The sequence below is a fragment of the Phoenix dactylifera genome, chromosome 3 (assembly GCF_009389715.1).
Source record: "Phoenix dactylifera cultivar Barhee BC4 chromosome 3, palm_55x_up_171113_PBpolish2nd_filt_p, whole genome shotgun sequence".
Taxonomy (NCBI): Eukaryota; Viridiplantae; Streptophyta; class Magnoliopsida; order Arecales; family Arecaceae; genus Phoenix; species Phoenix dactylifera.
The window spans coordinates 17,422,664-17,449,798 of NC_052394.1; the positions used below are offsets into that span (position 1 = coordinate 17,422,664).

Genomic DNA, 27,135 nt, shown 5'->3' on the forward strand with positions numbered 1-27,135 from the left:
TTGAGTGCGTTGGGATGTGACCAGCCTGAATGCGGCCAAAGCCACAAACCGGACAATGCAGTCTAAAATTCTTTAAATTGATCCGACGGTCACGTGACATTGGGGTGCGGAGAGGAACGAAGGGGCGTTTGTTGCATTTCAAGCCGGGCTCGGGCTGAAACGATATCCGAGCCTAAACCTGGCCCGAAGCCCGAAAAGTATGTCGGTCCGGGCTCAGGAATGGGGTCGGCCCGGCCCGGTTCCAGCCCCACGTTGGCGTGAGCTTGACGCCGGATCCCATTCTTCGCCGCTCGCCGCTATAAAAGGAGGGGGCGGAGCAACATAACCACCGCTACTTGTCTCTTCCGTCTGTTTTTTAACCGAGAGGAAGGGGGAGAGGAAGGCCGGGGAAGAGACGAAGAAAGACTTCCATCTCTCTCTCACAGATTCTTCGGAGAGGATTCTCTGGTAACATCTCGATCTCCGTTTTCACGCACTGATCCGAGATCAATTCCTTGTTCTTCGCGTTCTACTTATCTTTGATTCCTTTTCGCTTTTGCATGTCATAGATCGGTGTTTCTTGAGTCGTCTCTGTTCATGTTGATCGATTTTTATCTTTTGCTTATCGTTTTGTAGATCTTGAAGTGTTTTTTCCTCTATCTTGTAGATCTTGGATTGGTTTCTTTTTTTCTCGTAGATCTTGGATTTGTTTCTCCGTGTATGTATTAGATCGTGGTACCGTCTCTATTTTTCGACAGATGAATCCCTAGATTCTCTCTCAGATTCGCGGATCATTATTATATCTTACGATCTTTGTTACAGATCCGTTGTTTGTTATGGCGGAGTTAAGATCTTGGGCGATCTATTTCATTTTGCTTTTTTATTTTTCTGTATTTTGGATTTGAGATGTGAGTTTTTTGCGTTTCAGCAGGGAGAAAAATGGGGCTGACCTTCACGAAACTCTTCAGCCGTTTATTTGCGAAAAAGGAGATGAGGATCTTGATGGTCGGGCTTGATGCAGCTGGTAAAACGACCATCCTCTACAAGCTCAAGCTTGGAGAGATAGTCACCACCATACCCACAATCGGTGAGCGTTTAATTCCTTGTCGCTATTTTTTCTTTTTTCCCAGTTTGTCCGTTGCCGGTTCTGTTTCTGGCTTCGTGTAGATGGAAAGGAAGATGATTGATTTTTCTAAAGGTTAGGTGATTTTATTATTTTTTCTTGGCTAAACCGATTCGTCATCTGTATGATTGTAACTCCTCCCCCCCTCGCTTTAGAACTTTCAATCGTTGAATTGTGATGTACTGATGATATATTATGTTGGGCCATCTTCATGTTCGATCTGACCTGCGGTTTTCACTTTTTGGAGGCTTTTCAGAAATTTCTGGGATCCCTTAAATTTAGTTGATGCATTTTCTCCATGTTTGATTTACCTGATTGCTATATTACATGCATGCCCGCATGGACGCAAATTTGTATGTATTTGTTATTTTAGATAAATGTGATTTAGTCAGCCTATGAAATTGAAAACTAGGAGGAACAAAAAGAACAACCTCTTGATAGTATCTATCAAGGCTGGTTTATCCCAAAAGTGAGACACATAGATGTTAGGAAGGAATAGTTTGAGGGCATAAGGAAGGCTATGATGTGGGAAATTACACTATGGAATGCATATTTGTTCTTTATACATAAATTAGTGGTGTCATTACCTGTTTAGAGACTTATGCAAGGAGGGATCTAGGTTTGACACCAACAAATTGTGCATTTTGGCAAAAGCAGCTTTCTGCTTTAGAGCTGCAAACAATCTGAGCTGCTTGGGATCAGCTTGACTGAGACTTGTTTTAGGCTGGGGTCAATTGCCAAGATCAAATAGTTTTTGGAGCTCACAGAGTTGGATTAGAGAACCAAAGGGCTGTTTGGCTTGGCTCGTAACCGGTTGAACAGGATATGTCAAGGTCAGCTTCAGGTCGAGCTGTCCTTGAGAAGCTCCCTGATACACCGTAGCAACCGGTTTGACACCAACTTGGTTCAGCTCGGCTTAGATTGGCTCTTTTGTGCCCCTAATGTTTGGTGTGAAAATGATATTCCATTCTATTCTTGTCACCAATGACTTACTACTGCACACTTCTGATTGTTATTATTTCGTTTTATCAATTGGTTTAGATTTCGCATATGATATAATATTTTCTTATGTGCAATCGCATTCGTATTCACTTTCAGCTTCCTGTGCGACTATATTAGGTAACAGAGGCTGATGCTTATGTAGGCTAGATTTTTCTATCTCAGGCACTTAATGAAAAAAAAAACAAGGTTAATAGGAGTGACCGATACTTTTGTAGATGAGGTATTTAGATAGTCATATATAGTGGTTGAGAATAAGCTTGTATGGGGTTTTAAAAAGTTGTGGTAAAAGTTCTATCTCCCTTTTCCCCTCACTTTGTTCCCCTCTATCTCTCCCTTCTTTTGTATTATGCACTTTCATTATCTGTCTGCCTTCTCAGATTTTTTAGTCTGCAAGCTTTGGTAATATATTTGATTAAATGTTCATAAAAACATGTATCCTGTGTTTCAGGGAAAAAAATGTTGCGGCTGAGCTAGCTGTGCTCACAAATGCATATATATTCTTATATTGATATCTGAATTTATGCAGGATTCAATGTGGAGACTGTGGAGTACAAGAACATTAGCTTCACTGTTTGGGATGTTGGTGGTCAGGATAAGGTAATGTGCATAATGAAAGCTTGTTTTGATTGGTAATGCATGCTTCTAGTTCATACCTAATTAGATCCAATCAAACTATAAGCATGATTCTATAGATTAAAGAGTTGGTTATTATTGCTAACCTAATTAGTTATATTCCTAATAGTTGTTGACTGATGTTTTGATAATCTGGATGCGTGACAAAAAACAGATCAGGCCTTTATGGAGGCACTACTTCCAGAACACTCAGGGGCTGATATTTGTTGTTGATAGCAATGACAGAGATCGTATTGTTGAGGCAAGGGATGAGCTCCATCGGATGCTAAATGAGGTAGGTTTAGTTTCTTTATTGACAATCCATTAAGATGACTTCATTATTGTGTGGCTAAGGGCCCTCCATATCTGTCTCCTGGAATTTGACCTTGGACATGCATGTATGCACGCATATGCATGAATTCGTATGGATTGATGTGCAATAGTATTTAATTCAGTGTACCTAGTGCACAAACTCACAATCCTTCAAGCACAAGAATACAATTGTCGAGGTAACGAGAGCAACTTGTTTGAATCTCTTGAGATATATCGTTTTCAAAATATTTGAAAATTACACCTTCATGTAATTAATTGGTATTGTTGAGCGGGCGACAATGTTAAGGATTTGTCAATTTGCTAGTCTTGATGTTTTCTTGAGCCCCATTAAAACTGTGCACTAACCTGCTACTGAATTGGATGTCATATGTGGTTTTTCTTAACTAAGTTCTAATCCAGGTGATTGTTTCTAATTTTAAGTAGTAATATCGTGAATTAACAGTTTCTGATTTATTGATTCCTAAAAATTAGGCACCAAATAACTATGTCTTCGAGCGATTGTTAACAAGAGAATGTCTAACAAATAGTAATTATCTTAATTGGGTAGATTCATCAGAAAATGTAGTCTCAAGTAAATACTATTTTCTTTGTTATGTGTCTTGAAAAATAGTAGTCTTGATATTTTCATATTAACACCATAAAATGAATGTTAAATGATATGTTACTGAAATTGTTGCTTTGGCTTTGGATTCTTTGAAATTTCTTGCCTGCCAATGGACACTAGGCTTTATTTGATGTCATGTGGTTTTTTCTTAACTAAGTTCTAATCCAGGTGATTGTTTCTAATTTTAAGTAGTAATATCGTGAATTAACAGTTTCTGATTTATTGATTCCTAAAAATTAGGCACGAAATAACTATGTCTTCGAGTGATTGGTAACAAGAGAATGTCTAACAAATAGTAATTATCTTAATTGGGTAGATTCATCAGAAAATGTAGTCTCAAGTAAATACTGTTTTCTTGGTTATGTGTCTTGAAAAATAATAGTCTAGATATTTTCATATTAACACTATAAAATGAATGTTAAATGATATGTTACTGAAATTGTTGCTTTGGCTTTGGATTCTTTGAAATTTCTTGCCTGCCAATGGACACTAGGCTTTATTTAGGACTTGGATTAGAAAAATAAATTATATGTTCTGAATTTTCATGTTATACATGACTCGACTCTATGTGACTTGCATAGAGCTCCTTAGATAAGTGACAGCTACCATCCATACTTATTTTTTGGCATAATCATTGTCCCATTCCTGTCAGCTACATTTTTTGGCATGCACCAAGCTCTAATGTTTTGTGGGATTGTGTACGATGATTTGATGTGCTTCTGTTGAATTGGATTCTTGGCCCCAACATCCATTTTGCACTAGATCGTTTGATTTCTCATAACCTTGAAATTAGAATTGTTGTTTTTACTGTATTAGGTGGAAATGTAGGGGAAATTGGTTTCAAACTTACCAGTTTGCAGAATTACAAAGTAACCCATTGAATTAGGTAAACCTCTTTAAAAACTGCACCTTAATGTGACAAATAATGCAACATGGCTGTCACTTTGTCTCTATGCGCACAGCTGAAACTCTGAGCCGTATCTTGAATTTATATGAGAGGTCCTAATAAATGTTTGGTTTGTGATAGATATCATGACATAAATAACCTAGGATTTAGAAATGACAGGACCTTTACAGAAACAGACCAAATTTTTCAGGTAAGACTCAAATAGATTCATAGTCTGATCATACAAGGTTGATTTTTATTGGCTCCACTTGGTGTTCCGGAAGGAGGTGTTGCTAACTGCAACAGCTCAAGTGGATGTCTTTTTCTGAGCCTGTTGTGGAAACATTTAATTTATATTTTACTGTAACCTCTTATTTATTTATCTTTTTTAAAAAATCGACTTTTTTGATATGTTGTTTCTTTATTCATACTTTATGATACTATGATCATGTTACTTAAGTTGCTTTGAGACTACTGTCTCATTTACTTAATATTTTCAATTGATATGAAATTGTGTAAGTGGCGACTGGTTTTCTTTTGGGGATGATTGCAGGATGAGTTACGTGATGCTGTGCTGCTTGTGTTTGCAAACAAACAAGACCTTCCTAATGCAATGAATGCTGCTGAGATTACTGATAAGCTTGGCCTTCATTCTCTGCGTCAACGACACTGGTGCAGCACTTGTCCATTTTATCATAATGTTTTGTGTTTCCAATTTCTTTTTCTTGTTATGCAAATTAAACTGGTATTGTTTGTGTTTATAGAGTTCCTGTTAGGAGGATCATATGTAGTCTTAGATGACAAGGCATTATGATAACTTTGGTATAGGAAAATTGAGACAAGTGACCCTAGAAATAATTATCATTACTTATATGACCATGAGCTTGTTCTGGAAGGTCTATTAAATTGTAGGCGGCTAAGATATATCTGTTGCATTCTGTACTAAGGGAATTTGATGTATCTGTTGCATTTAAAAAGAACTGAGTGCCAGCCTTGGTTTTCTTGGTTAAAGAATTTGCTTTTGGTCCTTGATAAACATAACAATGAGTACTGAGATTTTTTTTTGGAACAAATTTTAGTTCTGTATAGGATGATGATTGGTTGTAACTAATTTTTTTAATGAGCTGTTTTTGTCATTTGATGGAGATAGGTGTGTTCATAATTTCAAAGACAAATTCATCAGATTTAAGAATAATAGAATAAGAATATTAAATTTTTAAAACTTTTAAATTAGAAGATATTCACGTATAATTGTAGCTCCAGTTTGGTAGAAAATATGCCTTTTTTCACCTAATTAAGGTGTTCCATATGATTGGTTGAGACAAGGGATATTTGCTTTGCAAGGTTCCAAATGGGGAAGGAACTTAGATACATGCTCTTGTTTTCCTGTTTTATCCATATCCCCAAGAATGCTGGTATTTCCATATGGTTTTATTGTGGATGAGGTTTTTTAATTCTTGCTTTCTGGTGGGTATCACATATGTTTTTGTCTCGTAAACAAATCAAGATTCCTGGTTGTTGATGTCGGTCATGTGAATCTGACTTCATGCTAGGCATTGAATGCCCAATAGATCCTACAAGATTAATCCTTCTGATTTCTTATTTTGACCTTGGTGTCTCTTACTTTTCTCCATCTAATATAGAAATTAGTATCTGCTTGTATTTGGTCATTTTTCTTTCTCTGAATTCCATAGACGTGGATGATAAGTATACTTTGTGAATGATCACTAGTGGACTTCCACAGTTGATTTGATAGTGAGCTTTAGAAGAAGGATCTGTAATTGTTCAATTAACCTAACATGTCATCTCGTGTCCCATATATCACCTTGATTATAAAATATCAGTGAATTAAAGAAAGCATTCATGAGTTCAGTAGCAAAACATAACATATAGCTCAGCTCAAGGCTTTGGAAACCACCCTGTTGGTAGTTCAGACTGAACCAACGCAGTCTCAGTTTGCATGGAAGCGGAACTGCACAGGTTAGGGGCGAACCACATCCAAATCGTCGTCAGTGTGCGCCCGAACTGGCTGGTTCAAAGTCGGGACTACTTATTTAACGATCAGTACCCTTTCTTATCCCTCTTTAGCCCTGTTTTTAGGAGTGGGAACCCTCCCGGCCTTCTTGTCCTCTCTATTGCAGCAGATATTAATGGAAGAGGGCAGGTTGTTTGGGAGCCAGGTCCAGTTTTAATTTGGCATCAAAAATGAAATTTTTGAAGATGATTCCCCCTCCCTCCTCCTCCTTTCTCCTCCTTTTTCTATTGTGTTCCGTCTCAAAAAATTGTTTACTGGGATTTTGTATTTTTTGTTATGATCGTGATGTTAGCACTCAAATTTTGGGAGCAGGATATTTTAAGGGGTTAAAAATATTATATTTCATGCCTCGTTACATTGTTTCATTGCACGTGTATTGCTTAAAAAATAGAGATCTTCCTTTTTCGGATCAGTATAAATAGTTTTTTCCTGTTAGGTTGCAATTTGATGCTGCTACAGTTTTTTTCTTGCTCAAGTTAATTCCCTCTTTGATAGGGTTCTCTTTTTATTGGGTTTGTAGCTTTCTTTTATTGATCTTCATTGTGATCTTTATTAGATGTAGTTCAACATGCAGTCTCAATAACCTTTCAAACTTGAGTCTTGTTCGTAGTTTAAATTTCTCTTATTTTGCAATGGTGACTATATTATTTTATTATAAATCTTTGCCAATACAATTTTTTGGTTGTTTTGTTATTTGAGTGACTATATCTTATAATTTTATATTATTATTTGGAGGCCAAAAAAGGCCGTATCAGGAATATTTTTGTATCCAAAAATTTAATCTTTCTCAGCTTTCTTTTTTTTTTTTGTGCATAAGGCTTGATATCAATATAAAAGAGGCCTTGTTCATAAAGTGAAAATAAAATAAGCTGAATCGGTGCTTATCATTTTAAATGATTCATTGATAGTATTGCTTTGTTTTCTCTCAGTTAAGGTCTGTTTTCCTTTTTACGTCTAGACTGGATTTGTGGAGGATTTTCTGTTTTACAGTTCTGTCTCCTTCATATTGATCATCTGGAATGGATTTTGCGTGTTGTATTGTATTTCTTGGTATGCTAAAATGCATAGTCCGATACTGGGCAGAATGATGGTATCAACATTTTGACTGAGAGGACTTCATAGTGAATGATTCTTTGATCGCGGATGGTGGGAGCATTCTGGACTTCATGACTTCATTCAACTGTTGTAGGGCATGCTAAGAATTAGAACGTACTGAAATTTATGAGGGGATTCCCAGTGCAAGTTGGCTCTAAGTAGGGACTATGTACACTTTGACATACTTTAGAGCATGTTTAGTTAATGACAAGTTCGAGCTTGTTAAATCTCCTGTTTATTACTTTATTACCTGAGCTTTTCTTGTACATTTTGATTTTGCTCTTCTACCTTCCTTCTGCATAAAGGAGGTAATCAGCCACTTATCCAGGAGATGTATGATTTGGTTGCAGGTACATACAGAGCACTTGTGCTACATCGGGTGAGGGGTTGTATGAGGGGCTTGATTGGCTCTCCAACAACATCGCCAACAAGGTGCGCGTCTATTCCCTTTATTTATTTATTTATTTATTTATTTTAATTTGAATCGTGTTGTTTGACTTTTTAACTTAAATAATAGGGTTGCTGGTATATCCCTGTATACATTGGGAGTGCTTTCAGTCTTTGTACCTTTGTTCCTTTATTAGCACAATGCTATAATTTTAATGTTTGCATAAAATACGAATTTTGGGGCCTGATCAGGCATATCAACATTGTCTTTTTGAAGCCATAACGTTCCACTCATGCTGTTTTGTTTTCTTTTCCAGGCCTAAAATTTTCAACATGCTGGGTAAAGCATTTCAATATATTTCTGGCTTATATATACCTCGTGCAGTTGTGGTGGTGCTTGCTGTAGTGACACTTTGAGCCGTCAGTTTACCATCTTTTTTCTAAGTTTCTTTCGCTTCTGTTGTACTGTTCAGAACCTTTTGTCACCGAGCTTTGGAGCATTTGACTTATGCAGTCTACAGGGTAGAATATGATCTATTTACATTTCAGTGGTTATTGTACAGGGTTGTGTTCTGCTTTGGGTTGGTGAGAAGCTGTGTAGTTAATAGTTGGGGATGTTAACCCTGCTGTTGTTTGCCTTATCATAGCATCTAAGCAGACGAATGATATTGATATATGCTGCTTTTCACAAATGTCTGTTTCGTCCATGTGTTGCTACCATGTTGTCGTCTGTTTCCATCAGAATTCGTCAAGGGTTTTTCACCTATTTATTGAAATTTATCATCCTAAATTTGATGGATTTGATGCTCAAGCTGCATCTCAAAATCTTCATGTTTGCCCCCTCCAGCAACCACGCTGTTTATAGGTTCTTGCGGCTGTTTTTGGCGTTAAGGTTAATGTACAATTGAAGCCAGATTCTGAGGGATGAAATACGACCGCTTCAGAGTTGATACAGAAGAGGCCTATTTTCAGACCTTATCGACCCTATAAAGCCTATTAAGAAGCTATGCATACTAGTAAAACAATATTCTGGATACAATTTTGTTGGCTTGTTTCCTGTGGACGCATAAGAGATTGGAGAGCAACTCGAGCTAGAATTTTGACAGGCCATTTAACGGAACAGCCTTACCAAATCTCAGCAATACCATTCTTGGTTGGAGTATGAATTTTATTTACATATCAAAACAAAAGGGTGATTGCATGCATCTTAAGCTAACGAGTATCAACAGTTTAAATGATGTTCTCTCTCCTGCATCTGTGCACTTGCTCTTTATAATTTTGACGAGCTCCTGCTCCCATCACAATTATCACAAGTCCACGAGTTGGATCCATCATTTGTAGCGTGCTAGCATAATATGGCAGACACACATGACAACATAAAATATATGGACTACAAATTCTGTTAATAGTTGTAGGAAGTCTCCGACAAATGTTTCACACGACGCTTGATATCTGTGTCATAATTAAACCAGCTTGTCACAGAAACCGGTCATCACAAAGAACTGACAGCATACAAACAATTGTTGATAATGTCCATCCGGTAACTATGCATCCTACACTTCTGAAAGAATCTACATGGTAGATCTGCGCCTACATTCTCTACCTCTTGCAGAGTTTCGGAACGGAAAATGATTTTTGCCAGAGCCAAGTCTTCCCCGGTGTACGTCAAGGGTTGGCTCCAAATGCACAACTCTGCATCATCCAAAACTCTTTTCTGTCGTCTGGTGCTGTAGGCACCAAACTTGTTTCCTGTGTCTAAGCTGTATGATGAACCAATTTTTTTTTTCTTACAGCTGCAGTCAATAATCCACGGCGATTTCATCAGCTGCTGCAGATATTAATGAAGCGGACTGGATCTTTCCGGCATGCTCCAGTCTCATAAGAATAACTCCCCTATGACATTCATAACAGACATGGTCACAAACAAAAGACCAAGAAAAAAAATATAATATATCTGATGTAACTAAACTTTTAGTCCAAAAGTTAAACAAGCAAATTAAACAATAATTTCATAACCCAACGGCTAGTGGGAGGATAGTTTGAATGCCACACCTGATGCACCCTTGCAGGGGCACACTTCCTGTCAAATTTTGAATGCCATTCATTTAGGAGTTCTGTGCAGGTGGGGAGGTAGGGGTGGTTGTGATGTTATCAGGCATTAGGCCCCAATTGAGCCGCAGCTTGATATAAAGAAAGGTGAAGAACTGTAACAACTTAGGATCTCACCCAAAATGGCTAGCCGGAAGGTAGCATTTGGATTCCTTGATCCTGTATAATTATCCAAAATCTACCCAATAAATAACCAATGTGGGACTAAACACGACCGCACGGGTCCTTACATACTCTCCTCATTTAAGCCCTAACGTCCTCGTCAACCTAAGGGTTCAAATCCATTTAAATCTAATCACAAACACCACTATAGGCCCATGGTCAGCCTCCATGATCCTAGCTGCAATGTTTCCTAGTCCACATAAGTTATGAGACGTGTCCACTCGATACCATTTGTAACATCCCAGGATCTTACTCAAAATGGCTAGCCATAAAGTATTATTTAGTTCCTTGATCCTGTATAAGTATCCAAGATCTATCCAGCAAATAACCGATGTGGGATTAAACACACGCCCGCACGGATCCTTACAAGAACAAATCATAGCCTGATTACTCAAATAGTTTCAAGAAATCTTAAGAATGCAGCTAAGTAATTATATCTTTAACATTTTCCAAAGGTTTTGGATGGCTAAATTTCCATGATCACTAGATGAAAGAGTGCTTTTTCATTCTTGGGTGTAAATGAGGCACTAACAGCAATTAATATCTCACTTGAGTACATAGTGCAATCAGTGATTAACCTCAAACTTCAATGGTTCATTTTGCATTTATGGTGTTAAATGCCATGAAGAAACAATTTTTAGTTTAATTTTTAATAATCAGAAAATCCAATGTTTGCAAGGCAAGAAAATAGAAATCCTTCAGAGTCTTCATATTCAGTAATTATTTGGTCGTGTTTCGTATTTAATGAAAAAATCAACAGACTACCCATTTAGAATCTCTTCCAAATTCATCCTGTATTAGTGGTCAACAGTAATCTTTTGTGAATCATGTGTGATATATGACAGCTTCACATTTTTTTCGAGTTGTTTGTGATACCTTACAAGGTTCTGTCTATTGTCCCTTTGACTTGCATGTAATTCCTTTCAATTTAAGTCTCCAGCATTTCAGCCATTTTCCCAAGTTGTTCACCAATAAGGGGGGTTTAGTAAATAACTGGCAAGAAAAGCCAATATTTCGCATTAGAATGTGACACATTACCACATCAATTGAAATACCAGTGAACTTCATGATTTGAGAATTTCTTATATATTTTCTTGAAACTCTCCGGAATTTGTTTTTCCTTTCTTAGACTTGTTCGTTCTTCTTTTGTTGAGACTGGAATCAAGTTTTGATATCTTACTTCTTTGTTAATTAATTTTGATAAGTGTTATCTTTAGTTATTAACAGAATTGATACAGAATAACATTTGCTTTATCTTTTGAGCATCTATCAGTGGCAAAATGTGTCTTGCTTGTAGCAAAACTTTTGGTGTAAATGCTAGAACACCATTAACACTAGAATACTGATGATGTTTGTGATGTTTTTCCATACAGAGAATTAAACATATAATTTTTTTTAAGCTTTAATTTTTGTATGCTGATGTCATGCTGGGTTGGCACTAGCATGGTACATATCATGCCACACTGAGCGACGCTAGCACTTCGCACAACAGGCATCACACTAGTGCTGCATGCAAGTAAGGCACTGGCATGGTACATATTGTGCATGCCATGCCGTGTTGATTGGCACTTAAATCCATGCTTTGGACCAAACATGAACTGGCCCATGTACTACTGAACCTCTGAAACCTCATCCAAGGCATTCTCTTAAAATTCTCAAGCTAAGTGTCAACACATGCTGGTCCATATTGTGTGGTAAGCACCAATGCTAGTAAATATGAATGTAATATGAGTGTGTGCAGAGTTACCGTCTGGTGGTCCGTGCTGTTAGGCATGGGCTAACACCGACCAATACAGATTGGCATGGACCTCTATTTTCTTCAAATGAGCCTTAGCATGTGAACAGTACCATGCCACTTGCCAAATCTAGTCCATGAAATGTTCTAACAAATTCAAAGACTCAGATAGGATATCAACTTAAAAATATTATGATATTGATGCAATGTAAAAGGTAGATAAATTGTTTCTATATGAGTGGCATTTTTTGATTGACCCGCAAATCTTATCCACCAAACTGAAGGTAAGTTACTTGTCTTGTTGTTGGGTTCCAGTGCTAATGGCATGCAAATCAGACAAGCTGAGAATTATGGCAGGTATAAGACCTCACCAAATCCAAACTAACCTATTGGCACTGCTACTTTAGACCATGTGGGTACCAGATGAGCTATTCTAGGATCGAATATTTGTTTGATAGAAGGCATAGAGCTGGGACGGAGGAAGTGGAACAGGCATTACATGTAACCAGGAACACCATGTACAAACATATTGAACTCCCTTACATAATGAATTTTCATCAACACATCGTCAAATAGCATTCATAATTCCTCTATTGTATTTGTATTAGCAAAGAGACACTAATTACAGCCTTAGCAATACAAATTTCTACATTTTTCTTAAAATCGTCAAAATCTACATAAATGAAATTTTGTAGGATTTTCATCCACAATCATTTGCATTATTTCATTCCTCAAAGAATTGGACCCAGTACCGGGCACCGTACTGGTTGTCCAGCGGGACGAGTCGGTATGGGCCCGTGCCGGGCCGGTACCGACACAGTAGAAAAAGCTGGGGGAGGTAGAATGAGAGAGAAAAAGAGAGAGACAAGGGGGAGGCCAACGGAGAGCCAGTGGAGGGCTGGGGAGCCGCTGAGCGGAGGAGGCGGAGCCCGGAGAGCCGTCGAGAAGCTGCGGAAGAAGAGCCCCCTTCAATCCCCTGTTTCAAACAAAATAGGAGCCAGAGGGCCCTTTTTATTTTTGAGGTTTTTAAGTGAAAGTCGTCAATGAGTTATGCCGACTTTCACTTAAAACACCAAAAATAAAAAGGGTCGCTCCAGCCTCTTATTTCAAACGGAACACGGAACTGGAGCGAGCCCCTCTTCCGTAGCTCCCTCCTCCGTGCGGCAGCTCCCCTGCCTCCGCCGACCGGCCTCGACCTTCCTCTCTCTTCCTTCCTCTCCCTCTCCCTCTCCCTCTCTCTCTTTCCTTCATCTTCTCCCCCTTCGACGCCGGTCTCATTTTCGTCACTGGAACCGTCCCGGTCCGTGGCTGGTACGACTGGGGACGCCCCGAACCGGGCGATTTGGAACGATTCCACCGACCTTGATTGGACTCTTACCATGAGTATGATCTAGTTCTCTTACAGATGCCTTGATCTATCTCCCCATTATTCTATGTGATATATTCCAAATAACAAATTCAATCACTATATACTCTTCTCCATCAACCTTCACTGGGTTCTCATCTTTGTTTCTATTTTCACTAAAATCACATTTATATGCTAAGTTTCCTTCTGTTAACTTATAGGCCCTTATCCTCCCAGTCTCTTTTTATAATTCAATTCAGCATTTATTTTTTTCTTATCTCATCAATCAACACTCAATTTCCTGCAAATAACAAAAATCATAAATTCCACAAAATGTGATTGTGTATTGTTGCAAATAATGACATCATATTTAAAATCCAGCAATTATTAATCAGTTAATGGGAGGAACAAAAAAAATGAAACTCAATATATAACAAGTACCTTGCAGAGCGTGACTTGATAGATATATCCCGAACCTTGATTCTGTTTACAGTCCCACTTTGACTAACTAGAACTACTTGTTCATCACTTTCGCCATCTTCTGTATAATAGAACATTTTCTTTTTCCAGTAAACAAACTTGGGTTCCGAAAATAAGTATCTACATAACTGGTCATAATAAACAGATCAAAGCAAAAGAAAATACCTGCCAATGAAAACCCAACTACAAATACTGCAGCGAGACGATGACCGGGGGGAAGCTGCAATCAAATAATAAATGATAAGCAAGACTAGACCAATTTTCCTATGCATGCTGTTCTGGCAACTGTTTAGAATCTAGAGAAGTTTGAGATGAGGTAGTGAAACATGAGGAAGGCTGAATGCTATTAAAAAAGTTAACAAAGTTATTAGCTGGACAAGTTATAGAATGCACAGTAGTGAGACTCGTGTTGAGTTGAGACTCAACAAGGCATCTATGATTAAAGGACAAGCTTCCTCAGTGCTTTGATTTTGATATACCACTCAAGGCATACACCCTCATAATTTTATGTAATTATTACTACATTGAATAAACCACAAATTGCAAGCTCTCATGCAAATTAGCCAGATCAATATGTTTGATCTTAAAAAATTGTAAAGAAAATTCTTGAGCTGTCAAAGTTTTCAGAGCATGGATGATGAGCATTAAACAGGAGCAAAAGAAATAAAGTTTAGGAAAGATGATGGAACCAACGATGCATGGCAATGAATGTGAAGTATGCATTCAGATACATGGACAGAATGCTTAGGAGTAATACTAATGAAGAGAGAGAATGCGTAGTTTGACAATGTGCAATGCAGAGATAGCTTTATTTATGAGGGGTCCTAGGTTGAGATAAGAAAGGTTTAGCTCACAATTTTCTCGATAAATGTCCATTAAAAAAAGAGATGATAGAGCTAGGATATACCTTGTAACCGAGCAAGCCCACTCTATTAAAACTTGACAGTCGAAATGCACCTAGAGGCACACGCTTACCAAGACCAGTTTCAGACACAACAAGCAGCCATGGGGGTCCTAAATCTCTACCCCTGCCAATGATATATTTACATAAGCACATCAATAAACATTCAGTGTACCAAAATAGAAAATTGACATGAGCAGATGTTGGGAACCCATATTACAGACACTGATATGTTTTAATTATTATTACAAGCTTATGCAAATGAATGGTAGTCTAACTGCTTTTTTAAAAAAGAAATGATAGTTTTCATATATAGTCTTGCTATTTGTGTGGAGAGATTGTTTGCATGAGTTTGTGTGTATATAATCATGAAATCGCCAACAGAGGAAATCCAGTCAAATATTAAAGTTACCTGCTGCCAGAACTAACAGGCATTTTTTGCATGTCTCTCTGCCAATCTGCAGGTATTATGTCCATTGATGCAATTTTGTCTCCTTTCAGTTTCATCGATATTACACCCCTTGTTTTTCTTCCTAGCGCACGAAGCTGGATCAATGATGGGCAAACATCCATAAACAGAGAATATGATTAATAAACAGACAGTCAACAATCCCTCGAATTTTGGCAAAATACAAAGAAATGTAAGAGCTAGAAACAGAGCTGTCAAGTGAACTTCAGGCCTAATCTTCTGACGTAAACAAGGAGATCAGGCAACTAAACTGAGTTTAAAATGACTGCTAATTGCATTCAAAAAGGATCTCCTAAGATGATCAGATAGCAGATACATTAAAGACAATTAATGTTTGCAGACCCAGTAGCTGAAATGTCACAATCAAGGATACACTGCCGCATATTTCAGATATATCTGAAGGCTGTTTTGGAAGGTGATTTGCTCCAACTATGTACCAACTTGCTTTGAGATAATTAAAAGAACTGCATTACGATATATCATCAAATTCATAGTTTTGGCTTCTAAGTCTGCATGCAATGGCATAGCCTGACGGCACCTTGACAAACTCACAAATATTTAGAAGTTTCCACAATCAGTTAAGCCAACAGAAGATGGTTATATTTTTTGAAAAAACTAATCCTAAACAGGATTACGAAGGCTTGCTCTTAAATAAGGGTTGAAGTACTAGTACCATCATCTGTACTGATACCTTATCTATACGGTACAGTATGGTACTAACACAGAAGCTGCCTGCTGGTGCCAACACAGCAAAAGTGAGGTGCATAACATATATCATTACCATACAGTACCAAAAGGCATACTAATACCAGTATCTTACTGGTATGGTATGGTACAACTGGTATGCACAGGTACAGCTGGTATACACCATTACTTAAATCCTTGCTCCCAAACAACTTCTCATATGACCAACCAACAACCTACATCCTTAAAACTCAAACAACTACTTCATACCAAGTCCTAGATTTCAAATATTGCAAACAATAGACAGTCAGGTTTTGATTTCTTTTTTCTTTCTTATTTTGTGTATGGTTCCACAAACATGTATACACAAAAATTTCAAAAAAAAAAAAAAAGAGTGCAGAGAAAACTGCATCTTCATCACCTTGGAGGCTTTATCACATGATCCATCTTAATAATGTATCACAACCTAATGTACAATACAAATCTTAACTATCAAACCAAGATGCACAATATCTTGTGCTAAATTGTCTGACATCAAATGAACTATGCCGTACCTACCATGGGGACTGAACGTTGTGGATGCAATTAATTCATCATTGCAAAAATAAATACAACTTCACTGTATCTGTGGGTTAGCAAACCCAAAGGATCATAGTTCACGTCAAAGAAGCTTGGGTTCAAGAGACCATTCTGCATTTTGACTTCTGGGAGACCACAAATAGATGTATGTTTTTCAGTTTGAAAAAAGGATTATACTTGTAATGCATCCCAACTCCTGAACTCTGATCATGACATCAAACTGTCAAAGGCCAATGTCTGTGAGCAGCACCGTTTACCTATAATTTTGAATGCAAAACCTCCCAAATAACCATACCCCTGAATCCACTCATTTTGGAAATTACAATGGAGAGAACCTATCAAACAATTGAGCACAATCACCAACCTCCATTAGCTGGCAAGCTTACCAATCAACCACGTGCAGAGCCTTTGCGACATATTTGTAGCTACTCTAAAGAAAGTCATTTCATTTTTTCCCCATTTCTTCACCAAGATAACAATTAATATGTCATGGCACAATAGGAGCAGGAAAAGGCATATCACTCTCAGAATACCCAAAAAAGGAAAAGCTATTTTAACTGAGAGAAGCCTCCTTTTGGAAAGACAATTTCTTGCTGAATTTTTCAATAATTAGCCTCCATTCCTTTGATTTGTCTTCTAATGTTACCAGCAACATCAATGAGAGAGATAGAGAGATGCAAACACTTGAAGCAATAAGGCTCATCATCAGAGAGTAGGTTGCTTGTGAATCTCAAATATATTGGATAAGGCTTGTCATTATATGTATAGTCCTTAATCCATGTTAGCTTTAATAGCGATAGCCCATAGTCATTTACATTAAGACTTCGAACTTTCAAATTTTCATTTCATAACCTGTATATTAAGAAATTCAATATTTAACTGCTTATACGCTTCCAAGATTATTATAATAATCACATATTATTGTCATGTCTCAAATTACGCATACATTTTTTATTGATTATCATGAACTACTGCAGGATTATGCTTTGTCATAACACCCAGAAAATTGTGGCTAAATAATAAATCAATTATTAAAGCATGATAATAAAATTTGGGCCAGATATCATGTTGCTCTAATTCTCCTTCCTATTATAAGTTATACACTATTAAAATTTGCCTGTTCTAATTCTATAGTTATAAATGAATTTCTGGCATTCTCAGTTGATACATGGAATCCAGACCTACTTTCGCCCTGTCCATAGTTTAAGATGTTTTAAGGTGTCACATGCTGCCACTTTAAGTAAATTAGCTTAAACTTGCATCATTGACTCGAATATTAGGTATCGAACCTTGTTACAGGAATTTACAATAATCCTTGCATTCTGGGAAGCTATTGCAACAAGGTCATCATCCGCACAGCGACGAACCCATTTCAGCTCATCACCAGGGATCTGCAAAATTAAAAAAGGGTAAATTGAGAGAAATATGAAAGATTATTTAAAGGTAAATGATGCATAAATGGCATGTGGATCAGTAACAAGATATACCAGCTGTATTGCAATAATTCCTGTTGCTCTGATTGCTGAGAAAGCATTTAAAGGAACTTTCTTAATATACCCATTCACAGTAAGCATTATTAGGTACTGATCTTCAGCAAATTCGCTGACAGGAATGATGGAGGTTATTCTCTCTCCCTCAGATAATGATAGTAGCTAGCGCAACACAGACACACAGAGAGAGAGAGTGAGAGATAAAATGAATAACCGCAATTATAGATTTAAATAAATTATAGAGATATGGAATTCAGAGAATTAAAAAAAAAACATGAACAAGCAATAGAATATAGATATGGATACCCGGACCAATGGAGTGCCAGCAGCACTCCTAGTGCACTCTGGTATCTTGTAAGCACGAGCCGAGTAAACTATTCCCTGATCACTGCAGTATGCATCACATCAGTTACATACTTGCCTAAGATACAGCCTTATTATTAGTGGAATTTGAGTTACATTCAAATGCAAAGTTCCTAGATATGCACCATAAGAAAAAGAGTGAGTTCCATTTATTTGTATCATTGACAACCATTAAGGGTTTTTAACATGCCATAAAAAATATTGATGATGCATAATTAAATAGTCCAATACATGCTATCCATTGAACTCCTATATATATGGACAAAAATGTTAGATGAGAGAACAAGCACAAAACTTTCTAAATATGATTTTGAGTGCATCTCCTATTCTGCTAATTGAGCAGCCACTTGAATTCAAGGATTAGAAAGTTTCGACAGAATTTTGGAGATCTACAGTGGCAAGATAGAAACAGCAGCAAGTGGCAAACACTGTCCGATAAAAAATTATAGCATCTTTGAGTATTTGCACACATATAGACAGCAGGAGTTAAAAGAGGCAGGAAGCAAAGAGTTACAAATTCTACTCAGTTCTGCAATGAAGGTATCCAATTTTCAAATCCATTGGTATAGGAGGCATGCAAAAAACAAAGGACATGTTATAGCTGCCTTCGCCATCTCAGTACCAGACCCTACATCAGTACCATCCTATTACAGTGTCGGTACACAGTACGGTACGAGAGGGCAAGGCATATTGACTATCGGCATGGTGCGAGACTACATACCGGTTCGATATTGGTATGGTATAGTGTGCTTGGCATGTTATGGTACCATCTAGTATGGAGAACCTTGCTATAGCATATTCAATGCAACCTTGATAAGTGAAGGATAAATTAAATAACTAAGAGGAGAGAATTTGTCCAGAAAATTAAGAGCATAATTTCATTCAAGTTGCATAAGCTGCATAAATTCATGCCAACAGAAAAGGCTAAGATGTTATCACACAAATATCTCAGTCTGCCATAAAACTGGCAGAAAAAGAGGTAAGTTACTTGTATATTTTAAATTAGTAATGAATTTAGAATCACAATGTAGTTATTGATGTCTTGGTAAGAACTAATTCATAATCCAAATATTAATGGCAATCTATAGTAGTTTTCAACAAACTTATGTATAAGCAGCACAATGGACACCTCATCAATGAAAAACAGGATTCACGTCTTCAAGTCAACTCAAAAGGTGCAAATACATCCATAACATCATGATAAAGTTGAGTTGACTACTTCATAATACGAACATCTGTAAATTTTACAGAACCCTCGATCCAAAGTACATAATGAGAATTCATATGGACAAAAAATACTTCTAAAAATGAAAAGAAATAATATAACGCTTCCAGAATGAAAACAAACCATGAAAGCATCTCCCAAAATTCACTGCAGAAAACCATAACATTCGACTATTTTAATGCTATTAAATGTAAAACATGAACTTGATGTTGAGCATAGATTAGCCAAGAACAGAATTGCATGCTTTACCCACATGTGTGACTAATTTGGAAGGAAGGATCATTAATAGATGGCTGTGAGCCTATGACCAACTCACCCGATCCAAGATATCTATCTAGACTAGATTAGGATCCAGTCGACCAGATTTTAAGTCGGATTCAATCATGTGTTAAATGTGATCTACCACCTCAAAACTACTTACAGATCATAAATAACACTTTAACACGATACAATGCCCACTTTTAGCCACATGATGCATAGGCTATGAGTCCCCAAATTACATGATTTTTGGTAATGTAAGCAGTTTAGAGGTAGTAGATTGCATTCAACGGCTCGGTTGTGGACACCTGTCTTCTGGTTCCGCTTGACTGGATTTGCAAATGCATGTCTATCTATGTGTGCATGCATATATAAAAGTATATTTTCTTCTCATATAATTTGATATAACAAGAGTTAGGATTACTATTTATGTCCCTATAATGCACTGCCTGTCCAACTCAATCTCATCTAATGAATGGGATACTACTTAAGATGAAGCCGGTTCATTTTTAGTGGGACAAATCCCATACTGTGGATGGATATGGTTGCACAAGGGTACAGGTTGAACTCTAGTCAGTCTCCTATACACTCTTGCAGCCCTTAGTGGAAAGGGTATTTGGTAAATGATTGTGATTCCATCAACCATTGAAATTTTTCATATAGGTTATCCTGTCATCATATTTTTCCTCTTGACAAATGCGAATCAGCATGCATGATGCAAAATGGTTGATCCAAGACAAAGGAGTACGTGATGGAGCAATGCCAATGCCTGATTCAAACAAAGGTCTCTTAATTCGGTGCTTTACCTTTTCTTTTTCCATTTTATTTTAGAGGCTGATTTTTTTTCAATCAAAATATTATGTAAAGGAATCGATAAGAAGTCTTCCAATTAAAAAAGGGGAATGCATTTATAAAGTTACAATAGTCCTATGGCAGTTTCCCCCAAGCCTGCTGAATTATATAAAGCAGAGACAGGCTTATTCACAATGCAAACAAAAACGATTGAAACTACTGCACAGTATTGTAAAACCACTCCCTTCTTAACCTATGCTTTCAAGATTTATCTTGAAGCAAAACATGAAGGTAAAATAAAGTACAGCAAAGGCCACATAACTCTGGATGGGATCTGCATGAAAGCTAAAAATAAGAATTTGAGATAGCTTATATATAGATTAAGTAATCCTTAATAACAATCCTTAATAAAAGAACTGCTGCAAAGAATGATATCGCAGATCTTGTTATTATGAGGCCTACAAATATATTGTATAAACCGACAAAAAAGACCATCAATGAAAAGATCATATCTTGAATATGAGAAGAATTATATTGTAATAATGTTGCATATTTCAAGTATGAGAATAATATAGCAAATAGCAATAATGTTGCACTGAAGCAAAGTAAAAGATAAAAATGACATCTGTATTTTGGTCATATTGATAATACCTGAAATAAAGGATGTGATCATGCGTATGACAGACAATGAAGTCAGACATTGTATCATTCAATCGCATCGTTCCAACAGATTTTCCAATAGTACCCCGATGTTGTAGATTAAAGGTGTTAGATTTCATCCGCTTAACATAACCTTTCTCACTGAGACTCTGCCAAAAGGAACCAATTTTGTTAGCGTATGATGTAACAGGCAGAGATAAGCAAAAGGAATCTAGTTTGGACAGGCTAAACAAACACCAATATGAGAAGACAATGAAAAGAGAACCATATGCATAAAGAATGGATCTGTTTTTTCATACCAAAAGCATTTCTTCGTTAGGAATCACATCTATTTCTTCAAGTTGACTACTTCCTGCATCTTCCAATGAAGAACGCCTTGGAGTTCCAAATTTATTCCTTAGCTCAACTGCTTCTTGTTCAATAAGCTGAAATAAGAAAACCAGTATACTATAGATAATATATTATAGATAGTATATAAGATAGAGTGACAGCAATAGTAGTATAGACTTAAAGCAATAAGATTTTTTATACAGATTATTAACTTATGCAAATAATTCCTAGATCTGAAGCGAAAACAATAACGGAAATAAGGGGGTGAAGAATGGACGACATTTTCATGCTATAAAACTACATAAAATAACCTGTTATAACGGCTGTATTATTTTTTAAAAAAATCTTGTAGCACCAAAGGTACATCAATAGTCATACCATCACTGAATAAAACATGCAGAAATTAAAAAATTAAGAGAAAGAAGCATAAATGTAAAAAAAAATAAGATAACAAATAAAATGGGAAAAAACAATGCAAAGATCAGGGAATAAAAATTCATATCATCCCCATACAAATAATGCAGAATTAAAAATTAAAAGAATTGCATTTGAAAAATAAATAGACAAAATAAAATAAGAAAAAACAATGAAAAGATTAGGGAAGAAAATGCAGCTACTACATGTACCAAATCAAAAAGGAAAACGTGTTAAACCTGATATACACTGTTGACCCGTTTCCTAACAGCTTAAATTGTTTTTGAGTCAAGTGAATTTTCATATGGTATCAAAAGCTAGGGTTGCTGGATGTTATGGGCTTTTAAATCCCTCCCAGTCGATTCAAAAGCTAGGGTTGCTGGATGTTATGGGCTTTTAAATCCCTCTCATGTCTCAGCTTGTTTATCCCTTTGGATGCATAAAGGGTCAAGTGATTACATAGCAAAACATATTTTACATTAGCTACAAGTTGTAAAACCAAACATATTTGCCAGAATGATGTGCAAAACATATTGAAAAATTGCACAATACTCAGGTTTGAAAAGCCAACCATAACATGGTGAGTTAGCTGCATTATCAAATCATGAGTAGAAATGATGAAATGCCATGGGACATACTATATCAGTTCATGATTGACATGCCACATACCACAGCATTTGAAGCCTAGCATGGCACTAGTAAAAACTGCATTTACAATGATGATTCTTCAATTAATATTCATAGTACGCTAAATATATGGCAATAGATATATCAGTAAAGTATGGTTGCATGGTATGGCAGGCTTAAATTGAAGCATGTACACAGCAACAAGTCTATTTTTTTAACATTTTGGTTTAACTTTAGGAAACATGCTTCATCAATTGAAATTGAAGGACCAGAATTCGCACTACCTTGATTAAGTATTATTTCGTCTCCCTTCTTTTCAGAACCTCCAACCTGGATTCAAGATCCCCTCCTCATGAAAGTATTTACAGCAAGCATTAAACAATTCAAAACCATCATAATAGTTTGACCTGACTATGTGATGTTAGTGCTACTACTCAACTTCTTTGACGTATTTATTCTTACCATACCCCTCTTTTTTCACCATCAATTCACCTTAGTATCCTCCCCTCTTTTAAGCCCCACTTATGCTGCCTTGCTCCCCAACATTGGCTCATACAATTAAGCAGGTCATATAACCATTTTATTGCTATGATACTTGACCGTTGCATCCACTTCATCCACCTTACAAGGCAATGCCCTCATCCATCTGCTGCTCCTCTTGTGCACTAGAGCCAATGTAGTAGAAGAATGTTGTTTCGTTATATCTTGTTCACCATTTCTATTTGCAAATCTCTTCATCCACAGTTTCTGGTTTACATTCCTTACCCCTGTACTTTGACTAGAATTGCCAAAAAAATAATCATGCTGTATCTTTCTCATAAGTTTTTTTTAATAATAAAACTTTATTTTTGGCACTTCCAAACTGTCAACTTGACATCGTCCTCCCACAACATCTACAGCACTAAAGGGCCCCACACATGGACATCAACAAATCATTCACATAAATTGTATGTACGAGGTCTCAATTTATGTCACCAGAAAATACTTATTCTTCCCACAAAGGTTCATAATCTTGTCCCTGATCAGGTGAGCTGTCAGCACAACCAATGTAACCATATAGCAGGCCTTCTCTTCCATGAGAACAAATAAGGACTCTTGATACTCAAACCAAGAACTTTGCATCAGTTTTCTGCTTTGTTTCCTTTATATAGGTTTTTCTTCTACACAGTCAATGTCTCAAATCAAATAGAGCACTGATTTCAGCTGAAGTTTCTATTTTAATTGTTTCAGTATGTTGAATGAACTAACTTAGCAGATTAAATCTGATTCAAAATTTTATAATGTTTATCTTTATGCTGTTTGGTTTGTTGTTGGCTAAGATTTTTCCCAATTTAGATGACCATATCATACTTCTTGGTAACTTTTCCACTTCAGAATTCATATTCATTTACACCTAGGGTCATGCTACTCCATTTTTTAATAATAAACCTTTGCCACACAAAACCAGACAAGAAAAAACTTGCCTTATAAGAAGGATCTTCGGTGTAAAAATTTTCCACAAAGCAGTCAAAAAATGTTAATAAGTAAAATAATTCAAAAAAAGAGGTACAGAAAATATTACTACATCAACAAAAGAATCCCTATACACATAAGAACGTGTCATTTGTATTTTCTTACCATTTAAAAATAATAGATTACCTGAAACATGAGCTTCTTACTTGACAAGAGCTCATTCAGCTTAGAAATCTGTGCTGATAAGGATTCAGCTTCATCTATAAACTTCTTTCTCTACAAAAACAGGGAAGAGCATCTTACTATGATCAGGAAGATAAACCCAAAGCAAAAGGGAAATTTGTTATATGTAACTTAAAATGTGCAATCCAAGAAATACAAATTATACCTCAAGTAAAGTGAGTTTTCTCAAGGTTATGTCCAATAAAGCTTCAGCTTGCTTTTCAGATAAACAATATGCTGCTAAGAAGAATATAATAGCCATTAGGTGATAAACCATATGCTGCCATGAAGAATATAATAAGCATTGGGTGCACTGGAACCAATATGAGAAAAATGACCAAAATAACATGGAAAATGGAGGATTCCCTGGGGGAACAAAATCTACTAATTCTTGTGTTTTTTTCTTACCAACGTTCTGCATGAGAGATGTCCCCTCATCCCTCCCCCTCTTTCACAGAAGAACTCACCCTTGCCATTTCTTCATTTTCCAATTATATGCCTTCCCATCAGGCACATGAAGCTCAGCCTCAGCTCTTCACAATGTCTCTCTAAACCCCTGCCTACCCATGCCTTCATCATTTCCAATGTCTCTATGAACCACCCCTCCTCTACTCAGATTGTCCTGTAGCCTTGGTTGTAGAAAGCATCCATGAGGTAGACTATTATGGGGCTGTGGAAGTTAGTGGAGAGATGAAACGTGTCAAGGTCATCAAAGACAGTGGGCAACAATAGTGATTGAAGAGATAATGGAAGGAGGGACTGACATTGAGGGGGAAGGAAAGGTGTGGAGATGAAGGGCCTAAGGGTGGACTCAAACCACTTGTCAAGACTGTCCATGGCCCCGATAATGGTGAAGGAGTGTGGGACAAGTGCTTGCGGTGGGTGATGTCTCAAGGCGCAAAACAGATGAACTCATCTCTCGCTCTTCCCTCACTCTTTGAGAAGCAAGTAATTATTTGCATTTTGATATCAATATAATCCAAGAATAGCTTGCTTGCCTCCATTCAGTACTCTTCCTCTAGTGTTTGTAAGCTCACCTTTATCTCAACATACCTTGCTTAGAAACCGCTATTGGTTTGCGAACTGTGCAAGGACCATATTGTAAAGCCTCACCTATAACACCTCCTTTTTCCCTAATAAACCATGACCAAAATATTCTGTTGTTTAACCATCGTATTTCATTAAAACAACTTATAATGATCCTTATAAGTGTTATCTAATTATAACCAAAAAATTGAACTAAAGGTTTGATCGAGTAAATAAACAGCTGTAATTTTTATTATAATGGTCAAAAACAAACTCCGAGAACTTCATTATTGGGAGGCACCAAGTTTTTAGTATCTTTTCATGAACGTGCATTGAGCATCTACAAAATCATAATTTATATCACAATATTGTATCTTTTAATTCTTTCTGTTGCTCTGTAATGTTTTAGGATAAGTCTCTCTCTAAAAAGAAAATACTTTAGCAGATGAAAAGCGAGATATTTTTTATAATAGAATGATAAAAAAAGTTAGTTCCTATGACATAGCTTTTATCTATTTGTGGCTGTAGAACATTTTTCCTGCCTATTCTGACAATCGACCAAACAGCAACTAAATGAGAAAATCATGATGAGTTTTTTTAATGAAATCCTTTTGTAGCATCATTCTATTCCTACATTCTTTTAAATCCTTTAGTAATTCTAGCATATGCACCCAAAGAAGCCCTAAGAAAAAATAAGTAATAAATTATTTCCTCCAAAAAGTTGGTTATTACAAAATCCAGCATGGGAGTGGGGGTAAAAAAAAAAAGAGACCACCACATGAGAAAGAAGAAGATGGAACAGGCACTATTGTTACTATAAAGTATAAACTGACATAAAGCACAAAAAAAAGAGGTTAAGATTCGAGGGGAAATGAACATTAACAAAACCTCAATGCATAACTTAAATTGTAGGACTTTTAGCAAAAGAGGAATTCTCTCAACATATTTCATGTGCCAGGAAAATTATAGGTGGAACAAATTTGAACTTATAGATAGGTACTGTGTCCATATGGCATATCATGACATGTCATGGGTATAGGCATGACCGCATGACACACAGTTACGAGTCCATATATGAAAACCCAGCACTCCTATAAAAGTCCAAGTGACAGAAGTCACATGTAGTACAGACACTGGCCATGGAAGGAGGCAGCTTGGATTCTACATGCAATTTGCAAATGAGAAGAAATCTTGGATGTTGAGAGGAAAGGCTTTAAAGTTTCTAGAAATTATGGCTTCAATAGGATCAAATAACAAAAGAAGGATATGTCAGTCAAATTAATTGATGGGTTTACTTTAGTTAGCTGTCAAAGTGGCAGACATTTTTCCTTTTTTAAAAGTAACTGATAAAAGGGGAAAAAATAACCGTGACATGGCTGCCAACATCAAATATAGAAAACCTCTGGTGACAGATATACCAGTATGGGTTTACTGAATATCAATTAAAGGATGCAGATTCCTACCCTTCATTAATGCAGCTTTAGCAATTGCATTACTTGAGGTTTCCTTAATTATATTAATTACAGCATCCAAATTGTCGAGGCCCACAATGATGCCCTGAAAAAAAATATTGGAAAACATAAATTATAGACATTTTAAGCACCTTAATTTCTACAAATTGCTAATGTACCTCTATAATATGCTTCCTCTCTTGTGCTTGAGAAAGCTTAAATCTTGCACGTCTTTCAATAATAGAACATCTGAAGTCAAGGAATGCCTGGAACATCACACACACAGAAAAAAACATTGTTGTTAT

At 36.7% G+C, this 27,135-nt stretch overlaps 2 protein-coding genes across 4 annotated transcripts in view; one reads left to right on the top strand and one right to left on the bottom strand.

The window, feature by feature from the left end:
* The first annotated feature begins 309 nt into the window (after nt 1-309).
* LOC103709069 (ADP-ribosylation factor 2-like) lies at nt 310-8,752 on the top strand. Of its 2 annotated transcripts, none has more exons than XM_008794249.4 (7): nt 310-447; nt 908-1,066; nt 2,631-2,701; nt 2,892-3,011; nt 5,093-5,211; nt 8,020-8,101; nt 8,374-8,752. In XM_008794249.4, exons 2-7 carry the CDS (start codon nt 919-921, stop codon nt 8,377-8,379), a joined length of 546 nt encoding a protein of 181 aa, XP_008792471.1. In that variant the 5' UTR covers nt 310-447; nt 908-918; the 3' UTR covers nt 8,380-8,752. The 2 variants fall into 2 exon arrangements, with proteins under 2 accessions (XP_008792471.1, XP_008792472.1); XM_008794250.3 differs by having other exon boundaries at nt 313-447; nt 911-1,066.
* Nucleotides 8,753-9,390: 638 nt separating this feature from the next.
* LOC103709070 (probable DNA gyrase subunit A, chloroplastic/mitochondrial) overlaps nt 9,391-27,135 on the bottom strand; it is a 32,391-nt gene continuing 14,646 nt past the window's right edge. The window contains exons 14-28 of one of the 2 annotated variants that reach the window (XM_039124825.1): nt 27,010-27,096; nt 26,843-26,936; nt 24,520-24,590; nt 24,318-24,407; nt 21,608-21,733; nt 21,300-21,457; nt 18,317-18,398; nt 18,008-18,172; nt 17,810-17,911; nt 15,201-15,334; nt 14,795-14,915; nt 14,053-14,107; nt 13,849-13,948; nt 9,844-9,949; nt 9,391-9,805 (exon numbers count right to left, since the gene is read on the bottom strand). In XM_039124825.1, the coding sequence (XP_038980753.1) occupies nt 9,856-9,949; nt 13,849-13,948; nt 14,053-14,107; nt 14,795-14,915; nt 15,201-15,334; nt 17,810-17,911; nt 18,008-18,172; nt 18,317-18,398; nt 21,300-21,457; nt 21,608-21,733; nt 24,318-24,407; nt 24,520-24,590; nt 26,843-26,936; nt 27,010-27,096 (1,479 nt within the window). In that variant the 3' untranslated portion in view covers nt 9,391-9,805; nt 9,844-9,855. Of the gene's footprint in view, nt 9,950-13,848; nt 13,949-14,052; nt 14,108-14,794; nt 14,916-15,200; nt 15,335-17,809; nt 17,912-18,007; nt 18,173-18,316; nt 18,399-21,299; nt 21,458-21,607; nt 21,734-24,317; nt 24,408-24,519; nt 24,591-26,842; nt 26,937-27,009; nt 27,097-27,135 lie in introns of both variants that reach the window. The other variant, XM_008794252.4, reaches the window with a different exon arrangement.